Source organism: Prunus dulcis, chromosome 4, assembly GCF_902201215.1.
Source record: "Prunus dulcis chromosome 4, ALMONDv2, whole genome shotgun sequence".
Taxonomy (NCBI): Eukaryota; Viridiplantae; Streptophyta; class Magnoliopsida; order Rosales; family Rosaceae; genus Prunus; species Prunus dulcis.
The window spans coordinates 11,188,309-11,201,132 of NC_047653.1; the positions used below are offsets into that span (position 1 = coordinate 11,188,309).

General features: G+C 37.1%; 3 protein-coding genes across 3 annotated transcripts; 2 read left to right on the forward strand and 1 right to left on the reverse strand.

Annotated features, from left to right (window-relative positions):
• Positions 1-1,274: 1,274 nt before the first annotated feature.
• Positions 1,275-6,084, forward strand: LOC117624391 (terminal nucleotidyltransferase 4B). The gene is made up of 12 exons (XM_034355598.1): positions 1,275-1,707; positions 2,026-2,138; positions 2,248-2,304; positions 2,438-2,533; positions 2,613-2,683; positions 2,813-2,855; positions 3,398-3,478; positions 3,577-3,636; positions 3,975-4,025; positions 4,315-4,412; positions 4,522-4,615; positions 5,031-6,084. The coding sequence occupies exons 1-12, from the start codon at positions 1,338-1,340 to the stop codon at positions 5,517-5,519; spliced, it is 1,623 nt and encodes a 540-aa protein (XP_034211489.1). The 5' UTR covers positions 1,275-1,337; the 3' UTR covers positions 5,520-6,084.
• A 198-nt stretch (positions 6,085-6,282) lies between these two features.
• On the forward strand, positions 6,283-9,678 carry LOC117624392 (3-deoxy-manno-octulosonate cytidylyltransferase, mitochondrial). Its single transcript, XM_034355599.1, has 8 exons — positions 6,283-6,648; positions 6,904-6,949; positions 7,707-7,793; positions 7,888-8,012; positions 8,280-8,419; positions 8,536-8,587; positions 8,701-8,811; positions 9,281-9,678. Exons 1-8 carry the CDS (start codon positions 6,409-6,411, stop codon positions 9,371-9,373), a joined length of 894 nt encoding a protein of 297 aa, XP_034211490.1. The 5' UTR covers positions 6,283-6,408; the 3' UTR covers positions 9,374-9,678.
• A 576-nt stretch (positions 9,679-10,254) lies between these two features.
• LOC117626104 lies at positions 10,255-11,210 on the reverse strand. Its single transcript, XM_034357757.1, has 2 exons — positions 10,766-11,210; positions 10,255-10,672 (listed from the first exon to the last, which is right to left on the reverse strand). Exons 1-2 carry the CDS (start codon positions 11,105-11,107, stop codon positions 10,484-10,486), a joined length of 531 nt encoding a protein of 176 aa, XP_034213648.1. The 5' UTR covers positions 11,108-11,210; the 3' UTR covers positions 10,255-10,483.
• Positions 11,211-12,824: the final 1,614 nt, after the last annotated feature.

A 12,824-nucleotide genomic window follows, 5' to 3' on the forward strand; every position in this document is an offset into this window, starting at 1 on the left:
TTGAGAATGTGATTAAAGATCAGAAATAACAAGGTGACTATTGAGATGCATGCAATGATGTTGGCTGGGAGATCTGAAAATAGAGCCGGGCTAGGTGAGGAATAAAAGCCTTCAGAAAACATGTTGTATATGAGGATGAAAGGTTGTGAGAACGAAGTTTGATTTTCCATTGAGTCTGACTTAATTAGTTTCTGATTTCTGGATCGAACGAAACGATCAAGTTTGAAACTCTGGCTTTGGATGTAGAGATAAATGGTTTCTGCGACTGAAGCTAGACTGTGGCTAAACACATTGCATTTTTAAAAATTATGGCAGGAATATATATGGTGTTGCAAAAAAGGTTGCACCTTCATTTGTTTTGGATCCTAATTTTAGAAATTAACTTGTAAGGAGCTGGCAGATAATTTGGTAACAAAAACTTGGTATTTTTAGAGGAATTGAAGTTAGGTAACTACTTAAAGTCACTTTACGGAACATCCTTTGCATGCAACAAACGGCACTTATCATCTTTCTTAATAACTACTTACATTGTTGGAAGTTGATGTTAGAGAGATGTGTGCAGTTGTGTCATGTGAAAGAAGTTTTTTTGTTGAAGAAGTAAAGTTACAATGCATCCTCCTCACAAGGGGTGAAGCAAAGGTTATAACAAATTATAATTAAGCCAAATTGCCATTGGTTTTTTCTTAAATCTATTATTAATATTCTTTCATATAATAAAGGTTTATTTGATCCTTCACACATATTGATTGACAATAACAGTTTTTTATTTTTATTTATAGTAATAAAAATATGAGGAAATTATGGCGGTGTATGAACAAGGTTATAAAATTTCTAACTTCTCTTCTTGTCTTATTTTTGCTTGTTTGCCTTCACATCCTCCATAAAATCACTTTAAACTACTTAAAGTGATTAGAAATCAAATTTTAAGGCCATAACATAACCCATAATTGTTTCCTCGTGATTGTTTCAGCTTGCGAATTTTTTTAAGATTATGCTCTTGTTGTTAGCTGTCATGTTGAGTTTCAGATGATTTCATCATATCCGCGGTATATTCTTATAATATTTTAATAAAGGCATCTTTTTCCAAAAAAAAAAAAGTCATGAAATATAAATATAAATATGATACAATTGGTTTTCTTTCTACACAAATATATAAAGGACAATTGCCATTTGGTCTAATGCAAGTAAAAAATTATTTTCTTTAATTAATACAAATATAATACATATTTAAATATTTAAATAAGCTTCTCCTAATTAAACGACATCTAGTTTCGGAAAGCATAAACCCTCACAATCCCAATTCCTGTGCCGTCGTTTTCCCTCTCTCTTCTGTAAACATGGAGGAGCCTGCAACACAAAGCTTTCTCTACGAAACCCTACCGGCGCTCTCTCTTCCCACCCCCAATCAATCTCCGCCGCCCGATGACCTGGAATCCTACTCCGTTTTCCGCAACGAGGTTACTCTCTCCACTCCCCAATGCGCTCCGGTGGACACCGCCGCACCAGATTTCTTCTCACTCGACGTTGGTGCCGACGAAGCCGAGCCAAATTGGGCCTCACCGTCTCGTACACTTGCAGCCGAGCCGAGGACGCCGCTTCACCAATACGAGCCGACTACGCCGGCTCTTGAAGTGGAGCCAAAGCTCGAGAGCGGGTGGTTTAGGGGCCATAGTAAATTCAAGAGCCCTATGCTTCAGCTTCATAAAGGTATTTGCCGCAGTTTCAACTGCTTATATTGGGTTTCCAAGTAATTCTATTGAAGGTTTGAACTGTGGTTGGTTTATATGAACACTATGAAATCTTTTTTGGACTTTTCCAATGTTTAATGGCAATGTCTAAATGTTTTGTTTGATTTTTAGTTATAATGGGAAGAAATTTCATACATTGTAACCTGTGTAATGTGAATTTGACCTGGTTTTTCCGTATTTCTTTTACTTGTGTAGAAATTAAGAATCTTTGTGAGGGAGAAAATTGTTAATTTGTAATGTGGTAACTGAGTTACTTGTGTATTCATAATGATCACAGAAATTGTGGACTTTTGTGAGTTTCTCTCTCCAACTCCAGAAGAGCAAGAGGCACGCACTTCAGCAGTAGAACGTGTCTCTCAGGTTATCAAATATATATGGCCTCGGTGCAAGGTACCTTTTTTTGGTTGTTCGTGTGGGCGTGAATGATGTCTGTGTGATTTTAATCACGAAAAAAAATCTCATAATAAGATCCTGTTGTTTTATGATTGTTGCTTTCTAGGTTGAAGTTTTTGGGTCCTTCAAGACGGGTTTATATCTTCCCGCTAGTGATATTGATGTAAGTATGTTGATCGTAATGTTAATATAAAGTTAGGATCTGAAGTTTGAATTTGAAATTTGTTACTCTGGTCTATGAGCATGCTTAAGTGTCCATATAAGTTAGGCATTTGGTTGATTGCTATTACTCGTAGGTTGTCATTATGAGGTCAGGCATACCAACACCGCAGCAAGGATTGCAGGCCCTTTCTAGGGCGTTGTCACAGATGGGATTGGCAAAAAAGATACAGGTGTGCCTCATCCTTTACTTGAAATACTATTGTGGAAAAATTTTAGCTTCTTATTTTTTGTTCTCTATGGATTTCTCAGGTGATTGGAAAGGCACGTATTCCTATTATCAAGTTTGTAGAAAAAACAAGTGGCATTGCCTTTGACATAAGGTTTACTTTTTGTATCTTTTGCAACAGAGTTTCGAATGAATAAAGCTAGAATATATTGATAAGCATTTCCTGGGATGTGTTCTATATAATTAAAAAGTACAATTGATAATTTTATTTCTTGCTTCACAGTTTTGATATAGAAAGCGGACCAAAAGCTGCTGACTTTATCCAGGTTTGTCCCATAATCTATCGTCTACTAAGTTTCTGTAGAGATATTATAACTTTTCTAATATAGATCAGAGCCTGACCATGTGCCTCTGAACAATGTTAACATTGTTGTTTGCAACTTTGTGCTCTTCCTTGCATCGGTCATGGTTTAATATGGCTTCAGATGTAATTACGATATCTTAAACAATAGTTATATGAATGTTGATATTGAAAGAAGTAACAAAGGGGGTGAAAAACAGTAGTAGTTGGTAACTTGGTAAGCTGTCGAATCAAAAAGTATATTTTAATTTTCTAAGTTAAACATTACAAATCTTAGAGAATGTTGAACTAATATTCCATGTTTGTAACGTTAGTGGTAAGTGAGCAAAGGTAGTGCTTCCACCTAGTAAAAATAATTCCCAATTATTGTAAAAATAATTCCCAATTATTGTAGAAATTCCCAATTATTGTAAGCGAGGATTCAGTTAGAATGTTATAGATTGCATGTAAAGTGAGGGAATAACTATTTTCAGTCTCCTTTGATGCTATCCATTGATCCCTTTTCAGGACGCGGTATCTAAGTGGCCTCCTTTGCGACCATTATGTTTAATCTTAAAAGTATTTTTACAACAGAGAGAATTAAATGAGGTATGACTTTCTAATTTAATAGATTCACTTGTCTTTCTTTTTCTTTATGGAATTTATTTTTCCAGTCAGCCTAATCCATATTCTGATAACACATGCAGGTTTACTCTGGTGGATTAGGTTCTTACGCCCTCCTTACGATGCTCATGGCAATGTTGCATGTGAGTGAATCTTAAATATGCATTTGAAGATTTGGTGCAATTCTTGCTTGCCTATGTACATACCTATACTGTATGGCTCCTGTTTGGTTGTGTAAAACTTGATTTTTCGTTGAATATTGCAGTGGAACATGATAAACCTATGAGTGCAAATGAGATCCAAGGACAAGTTCCTAAAATTTGAATGAAATAGATAATTTACCACACACGATTTATTCTTTCATTTGGATGATAGATAAACAATTATCAATTTATGTAATATTAAAATTCAGATAAATAGACCAACATCCTCATTATTGGATCCTTTATCCCTGATCTATATATTGAATTTTATGCAACAGAGCCACAGAGAATGTCAAGCTTCTTCAGAACAAAACTTAGGAGTTCTTTTGGTAAGTTTTTTTAGATCAAGTAGATGAGAACTTGGAAGCTCTTTGTTATTGCTTGAAGTTCTTTCATTGTATTCCAAGTCAGTTAGCTTAAACTTTATGCCAGCAACCAGGCTTGGTTGTAAATGTAGGAATGGAGACTGTAACCCAGAATTATGTGGACTATGGAATTCACTCTAGTGTTCTAGTTTTTAACTTCTTATGAGAGGCTAGGATTTTTCCAAAGAATATGGAGAAAATTCAATGGGCTTGTGGCTTACGTTCTCGTTTATCTGTTGTGTTTGTCAAATAGGTAAACTTCTTTGATTTTTATGGACGCAAATTGAATACTTCAGATGTTGGTGTATCGTGCAAAGGGGCAGGGACCTTTTTTAAAAAGAGTGTCAAAGGGTATAAATAACCTTCGTAATAAAGTGATGAGTTTCTTTATCTTGATTCTTCTCTTCTTTTTTTCACCCGGGTTTTTGGACTTTTGCTTTGGATTTATCCTCTCTCTCAGGTTCATAACCAAAGGACGACCGTTTCTTATTGCCATTGAGGATCCCCAGGCACCAGAGAATGACGTTGGGAAAAACTCATTTAACTATTTTCAGGTTTGTTGAATAACATGCTTATAATTTTTCTCGTCCTTCGCTTTTGATGCCAAGTAACTGGATTTGCGTTGAATATAGGTTAATGGTTGTGCGTGTATATGCTTGTGTGAGCTTTATTCATATTACCACAAATTGATATACTGAAATTACAAGCTGACACTTCATCTTCCATGAAATGGCTGTTTCTGTCTGGCTTGGTTGATGACCAGCTGGCTTAGGCAATGTTCTTCAGTAGTACCTGTCAAACAGATCATGCATGTTTGTATGCATGTGCATGCACAGTTAAAAAATTTATTCGCATATGTTGCTTTGTCTGCCAATTCTTACAATTAGCTGACAAGCAACACTTGCCAACCCAATTCTTATAATTGGCTGATCTTCCTCCACGTCACATCCTTTTCTGGATTTCTTGCAGATTAGATCAGCCTTTTCAATGGCTTACACTACATTGACAAATCCTAAGGTCATCTTGTGCCTAGGCCCAAACAGGAGCATTCTTGGTACCATAATTAGACCTGATCCTACGTTGGTGGAACGCAAAGGAGGGCCCGGGCTAGTAGCTTTTGATAGCTTGCTTCCTGGAGCAGGGAAACCACTTCAGCTAGAGCATGATGGGCAGGAGTTTATGTGCAATTGGCAGTTAGATGATGATGATGATCCCCTGCCGCGGGGAGATGATTCTGCTGGAGGCGGTAGTGGGCGATCATCAGGAAAGAAGAGGAAGGCTTCTTTTAAAGAGAAGTCAGGTAAGAAGGGAAAAGAAAATGGTGAAGTGGGGAGGAGGAATGTAGAAAATGGCTCAAAGAAAGAGAAGGCTAGGCGTGATGAAAATAGCTCAAGGAAAGAGAAGGGAAAAATGAAGAAGATTAGGAGACGGAGACATTCCCAAGATAATGCCAATTGATTTGGTCGTCATGGCGGTGGATCTCCGTGGACTCTGTAGAACCCTTCTCATGCCTGTAACTTGCCATGCTCTTGGAAGTGTCCGACTTTCTTTTCCGCTGTTAGTGGGTTCTGATTAGCATTGTATTTCATGGACCAACATGCTGCTGCCATTAACTGAAAATGGAAGTGCAGTGCTAAGTGGAGCCTCTGTTACAGCCTCTCTGTTATCTGTGATAATACTGACTGCTCGTTTACCGCCTTTACATGCAATACAAGGCTTGTGTTGAGCTTATGGTAGTCTTAATGCCATATAAGCCGGACTTTGGAACATGTTCTGCAAGATGAGGCTATTTCCCCAGTTTTGACATGGGCAGTGATCTGGGTGTTAAACATGTAACCCTTTCAGTGTCCTTTACTTTTCGATCGTAAGCCTAACATGAACTTCACATATGTTTTAATTTATTTACATTTTTACACAATAGAAAGATAAAGTTATTACACATATTGTCTGTCTTCTCATGTTGAATGTATAACACGATCTCATTTTGGGCTTCAATTCCACTTGGAACGAACTGTTTTATGAATTTATCAACTTACAAATTATTATAATAAATTTTGGTATTAAAAAAAGGACTTGCTCACACATGGAAATGGGAATGCATTTGGACATGGGATCTCGATCTCAAACCGGACCCGGGACTATGAAAGTTGGACCATGAAACTTTTATCTTTATCTCTTAAAATTGATTCATTTCGAAAAATCAATAATAAATAATAAAAATCAATCCGCTGGCCCCCAGGTCATTGAAGAATTACAACAGAGCACCCAAAAGTCTACCAACGAAAAAACGCACCAAAGATACGACGGTGTCTCTCTCTTTCTGTTCACTCTGTTCAGTGAGATCAACATGAACCCCATGTCGGTTTGCTCCTCGTCGTCGTCTGGGTCTTGGAGCAGCACCAAGGCATGGATTGTCCACGGAATCGTCGCCGGAGTTGCAATTGCGGTAGCAATTGGCGCCCGGGTTTACTTGGGTCCGCCAAAGAAGTTTCGGAGCCGGGTCGTCGGCATCATCCCCGCCCGTTTCGATTCTTCACGTTTCCAGGGCAAGCCTCTCGTTCAGATCCTCGGAAAGCCCATGATCCAGGTCCTTCTTTTTGCTTCACTAATTCTTCCATTGTGTACTTACGTTTTGATACCGTATGTGAAATGGGTATTTTCTAAGCTTGAAGTTTGTTATCAATTTTCCTAAGCTGCATAGGATCTGTTCTTTTATTGGGATTTTCTTTTACACCCCTTTTTTGTCTGTTCCTTCTAAAGTATGAAGCTTGGTCTGAGATTAGAGCCTATGGTAATGTAATTGGGAAACATTTCACTTACAAATTTTAGTTGGTCTTTGCAGAGAACATGGGAAAGGGCAAAACTGGCAACTACACTGGATCATGTTGGTATGTCTACTCACTTGAACTCCATGTAATTTTGCTTCATGTTTATACTAGGATTTTGTTAATTTTCTGTCAGGGACGGAAACCTTCTTAAATAAATCGTTGAATGTCCCCTTAATAATGAGGCAGCTGATTAGATCTGACAAGTTTTGCTAGACATCCAAAAATCTGTATCTTCATTTGAATTTATTTATAGGTGTACTTAAGCCACCTATCTTAACTTCTGCCAGCTGATTCTGTCTGGCATTTTCCCACTTCCAATTTCCATTGCAAATATCATCCTTGACTTTGGTTGAAAGAGGAAGACCAGAGTCACAAACCATTCTATGGCCATACTTATGACCCTGTGGATGCCAGTTGCCCAATAAGCTAAGTGTTTGAGCCATCCCCTTATCTTCATTTCATAACAGATCTGGCCAATTTTCTCAGCTTAAAGAGCTTGCTCTGGCTTCAATAATGAGGCATTTTAACCTCCAACAAACAGTCACCTTTGAGGAAATCTTCTTTGACCTTAGCAACCCCAAGAGACAGGTTGATTGAAAGTATACGAGATGTGATGTGATATAGGCATCCAATCTTTAAGACCTTAATACCCCAGTGATATTCCTTTTCAGGCTTACCACCTTGCATCCTGTTGATGAAATTAAGTTTTGCTTAATGCTTAAATAGCTATGCAATGGGGAAAGTGAATTCGACCGGCCGAGTATTTTTGAAGTGTTGGTTGAAGTGTTGCTTAATGTCTACCTTCCTTTTTGTGCAGTTGTTGCGACAGACGATGAGAAGATTCGAGAATGTTGTCGCAGTTTTGGAGCTGATGTCATAATGACCTCAGAATCCTGCAGGAATGGTAGGCACCATGGTTTTCTTTTTTCATTTTTTTTTTTTCTTTTGCAGATTAAATATATAATTGCATTTTTATTTACTTTTTGCTGAACTTAAAGGTACTGAGCGTTGTTCTGAAGCTATTCAAAAGCTTGAGAAGAAGTATGATATAGTTGTCAATATTCAGGGGGATGAGCCTCTTATTGAACCTGAGATAATAGATGGAATTGTTAAAGCTTTGCAGGTAAATTTGTTTCTCAATCTTTTGTCATGATTGTCCCCCTTGAAATGTGAGTGCTACGACAGGAATAATAAACACATGTGGCATTCAGTTTATTTCGATTTTCAACAATTAGTTTTTTTGAAGTAGGTGAAGCAATCCCAGTTGCATATTTGTTTAGCATCAAAATCATGTTGAAATAGTTATTTATATTTTCCATTTCTAATGGCATATCTCTTGTTTTAATTTGTTTCCATGCAATCATGTCACAAATTTGTTATATCTTACCAGGAAGCCCCAGATGCAGTGTTTAGCACTGCGGTCACATCATTAAAACTTGAAGACGCATTTGATCCGAATCGAGTGAAATGTGTGGTTGACAATTCTGGTTATGCCATCTATTTTTCAAGGGGGTTGATTCCATTTAACAAGTGAGCTTATGTTTCCATAATGGATTTTCTTTTTTGTGAAATACTTAATATGCAGTGAATGTGAACGTGTTATCAACTGCTTTGCAAGATCTGACAAATTGTCACATGTGATACAGATCAGGCAAGGCCAATCCACAGTTTCCCTATATGCTTCATCTAGGAATTCAGGTATTAAATAGACATTTTGTTAAAAAATTGTGTGGCTGCGAGGCGTGTGATTGTAAATTATTTTAGGCCACCTAACTTGTGAGTTTATGGTTCTCTGTTCCATGCCTTTTCAGAGCTATGATACAGGGTTCCTAAAAATATATCCTCAGCTTGAACCTACTCCTTTGCAACTAGAAGAGGATCTGGAGCAGCTTAAAGTCCTTGAAAATGGGTATAAGATGAAGGTATGTTAAGACTCTTAATTGACTGATCTGCTCTTATAATTATTTTGCCGGTTCGTGCAAAGTTATTTTGACATTGCAATGCTTTCTTGTTCTTTTCTATTTATCTGTACCCATCTTTTCTTCTTATTGTTGTATGCCCACTAATTGTATTGAAGTCATAATTGACATTGGTGCGGTCATCATAATTAGTATAAGAAATTTGGTGCAATAAATATCTTACCTGTTGGTTGTGATGATATATAATCTAGTTCGTCAAAATGCTGTAAAATTTTGTTTCAAGGAACTCTCAAACACGATTACCTTCAGCCCAAAAGGAAAAGAATTGAAATTCCACACATTTTGACCTGGGATAGTGGTTCTCCTCAAATGTGACATGTCAAAAAGTAAATGTAACAGGATGAAGAGTGCATTTTTCCTTTTTTCCCTGAAATACGGATGTCCAAAAGTTCACGTTGTTCTTTGTTTGCAGGTGATCAAGGTTGACCATGAGGCTCATGGTGTTGACGCCCCAGAAGATGTTGAGAAGATAGAATCTCTAATGCTCCAGAGGAACTTGTCTTAGAAATTCCTAGTTTGTGGTATATCAGACCATTGAAAAGCAAGTAAATCTTCCATAGACCCACACTTAGTGATTAGAGTTACTAAGCTGTTACAAATTCCCCTCTATATTAAAAGTGATTTATTTCTGAGTCATTCCTTGTAGGGTTTTTTCCCCCCATTGTTTGCTGTCCATAGCCGAAAGTTTAGAGTTGTATGTTATTTATGAGTTGTATTCTAATTTTTTTTTCTGCCCCTGATTATCATGTGCATCAGTATGTATTCTATGTCTATGTGTCATAATAGAAGGATTAATTTTGTTCACATTTATGCTGAACTGTGCAGACTCTCTCTGTGTGTCTCTCTCTCTCTCTGAGTGACCCAAAACAGATACTTCCAAAATGATAGTTGGGGATAAGGGTAGAGGACAGTTGAGGACTAGTCAAAACACCCGACTAATTTGACCAAAATGATAACAAAAAACATTTGAATATGTTTAATATTAATATATAAAAGCCAGAAGGAGATATCAATTTTGGGAAGATCAACATACGAGACAACCCTCTGGCTCTCAGAGGACCACTGGGATTTCTGAGCTTTCATGTTTGCGTGTACTTATGGAACATGCAGACTGATCATAAAATTGGCTCTCTTTAGTCTTTGCCAAAAGTTGAAGACCCTCTGATTTGGCTTCTCATTGGAACCAAATCTCACTCTCTGCCCCTTATAATATACCGACCCTACCACAAGTCATTTCACAACTTTTTTTTTTCCTTTTTTCTTTTTTTGGGCAGAAACAACTTCTTTTTTTATTTTTCTTTTTTACAGCAAAGCGTGCAATATTTAACAACAAACTCCTAAGAAATAACCCAAAAATGAACCAAAGTAAATCTCAAGAAACCCTAAAACCCTAAAAATTAAACCACATTTCTTTACTATTAATCTACCTGTATATACAGCTCAAAGATCATCTGATGATGATGCTGTTTGTTTTGAAAGAAAAGAAAAGAAAAGAAAATCTAATCTTAAATTTTGAGAGTCCAACAACAACTAACTGGTGACATGTATGGTAGGCGCAGGGTTTCTCATGCTCATTTCTGTGATGACAAATGGTCAAAGAAAGCTTCAACTTTAATTAAGGCTTAGCTGTTTGCGCTGGTTGTGGTTTTTCCTTGACCAACTGCACCTCTGTTTTGAAGAGAAGCACCGACAGCGAGTCGTCAACAGAGAAATACACAAACCCACCAGGTGAGTGAGTCACGAACGATCCAAAACTCGTTCCCATAACACAGTGCCACGCCGGTCCATACACCGAGTCAAACTCCTACAATCCACGTTTGAATTAAAGTTAATTAACCCAAATGAATTAACAGCAACCCATCGACAGAGAGAACGCAGAGAGATTGAAAGTGTGTACCTTTTTGAGAGCCCGAGCTAGGTGAGTTGGGTTTGGACGAGCTTTGGGGGCTGCTGGTGGTGGTGCTGCTGCTGAGTCAAGGAGCGTTCTCGTGTGGCGGAGAGCATGGTTCTGCATGTGGGCTGGCATATCGGATGATCTCAACCGTACATTGAGGGTGATGGCAGTGGCAGCTAGCTTGACCTGGTCTTCTGGTGGGGACTTGAGCCTCTCAACATGGGTGGTGATTGTTGTTAGGCCTTGTTTGGGAGGCTTATCCTGAGAGTGATGAGAGTCTTGTAGTTGCAATGTTTGCATGGCTTGGCCTTGCTTCTTCTCTTTGAGTTTCAGAGCTTTTTCCATGCCTCGTAACAAAATAAAGTAATGTCTAGAAAACCAAATGGAAATCTTTGAGACTTTGAGTTTAAGAAAGTAGACAGAGGGAGAGGGGCCTGGAGAAAAAAGGGGGTTGGTTGGTGAGGGTTTGAATTTTGACTGACTCTATTAGGAAGGATGAGAATTTTAGTACCATGAGTACCACATTTCAAAAATTTCAGTTGACCATCCTCAGAGAGAGGGGAATAAACTTTTATTAAAAAGTGGTTAAAAACAGTTATTCATGCACTGAGTTCTTGTGTTCGAATGTTCATTTTCCAATACCGCTTTTTTTTTTTTTTTAAATAAGAAAAATAGTAAGATAATATATATAGTTATTTGGTTTAGATAAATTTTGCATAAGCTCTAATTTAGTCTGTTTTATTTATAAAATAAGTGGAGTTATTGGCGTGTGGTTAATTTGACACTTGATATGGTCATGTGTTTGAGAGTCCGTATACAAATCATTGACACGAGAATAGCAAGGAAATGGTAGAGAAGGGTTTGCGTTTCTATTTGACCTGATTGTCCACTTCTAATCTATTCCCTAATCTTGTTCTTTTTCATGGAAATTAAAGTAAAAAGTTTTCTTAATACAAGGTGTAAGATGTAAGTTACAAAAATAGCTATATTAGTTAAAAGGACAAAATAGTAAAATAAGAGACTCATTGTCCTTTTCTCCCTTCCCTAGCTGACACCATTACTCATTGTCCATTCCTCCACCATTCCACCAAAATTTCATTAGAATTTGTGCTTTGAAACTTTATATCTTCATCATGCATATATATATATATACATTCACCAAAAAGGAAACACCACTAAACCACAACATCATTGCTTCTGTGCTTAGTTTAATGAGTTGTAACCTCAATGAGTTTGGTTGGGTTTCCTCTTGAAAAATATGACAACACATATGTTTAAGCAAGTAATCATTTGTTCTAAAATGTACCCATAATACCATTTAAATCCTTTTATAAGATGTGAAAAACTGTCTATAAGAGGGATACAAAAAGTTAAACAAAGAAAGAACAACTCAACAAGTTACGTGAAACTGGAAACGATGTGAGAAAAACTTGATTTGTAATGGAGATAATACTGTTTTGTTATCACTCTCATGTCACAACGTTATTAGACGAAATTAGCAAAATAGTGATATTCCTATTTTATGAAAATCTTTCTCCTCAACAGGGCTCAAGTCCAACTTAGAGGAAGAGAAAGAGGAGAAAGAAAGAAACAAACTTAAGAAAGCTACAACATTATTATAATCTTCTAGCTTCTCTAATTGGTGGACCTACAGTCGTCGAAGTCCTTGAAACCATTTCCTCAAACTCAGAGAGCTTGGTTGGTATTATGCTGTTTAAATATGGCAGAAATGTGGGGACCTCAAAAATCCAACTAATCGGAGTCAAAGGGAGAAGAAAGAAGCAGTAAGAGGAAAGCTTTCTATACATTTTTTTTCCTCAAGTTCACTGCTGTTCACTATTCAGAACAGCAACAACTAATACCAATATTTTTTCTTTTATCTTTCTTAACATAAAAACTAGTGCGGGAAAAAACAAATAAACCTCTAATTTACTTGTCCACCAAATAAAAAAGAAAAAAAAAAAAGAAAAAAAAAAGACAAGCATATGAACTTGTAGTAGATAGAACTCTACTTGCCCGCAAAATCCTCTGCTGAGCCTCATATACTGAAAAGAAAAGAAAT

Bases quoted from the DNA above. Each gene is read 5' to 3' on its own strand.
- LOC117626104 (XM_034357757.1), bottom strand. From the start codon at position 11,107: ATGGAAAAAGCTCTGAAACTCAAAGAGAAGAAGCAAGGCCAAGCCATG. The intron at 10,673-10,765 runs GTACACACTTTC...CGTGGATTGTAG, and splicing joins TAGCTCGGGCTCTCAAAAAG to GAGTTTGACTCGGTGTATGG.
- LOC117624392 (XM_034355599.1), top strand. From the start codon at position 6,409: ATGAACCCCATGTCGGTTTGCTCCTCGTCGTCGTCTGGGTCTTGGAGC. The intron at 7,794-7,887 runs GTAGGCACCATG...CTGAACTTAAAG, and splicing joins CTCAGAATCCTGCAGGAATG to GTACTGAGCGTTGTTCTGAA. The intron at 8,013-8,279 runs GTAAATTTGTTT...ATATCTTACCAG, and splicing joins GAATTGTTAAAGCTTTGCAG to GAAGCCCCAGATGCAGTGTT.
- LOC117624391 (XM_034355598.1), top strand. From the start codon at position 1,338: ATGGAGGAGCCTGCAACACAAAGCTTTCTCTACGAAACCCTACCGGCG. The intron at 1,708-2,025 runs GTATTTGCCGCA...TAATGATCACAG, and splicing joins TATGCTTCAGCTTCATAAAG to AAATTGTGGACTTTTGTGAG. The intron at 2,856-3,397 runs GTTTGTCCCATA...ATCCCTTTTCAG, and splicing joins AAGCTGCTGACTTTATCCAG to GACGCGGTATCTAAGTGGCC.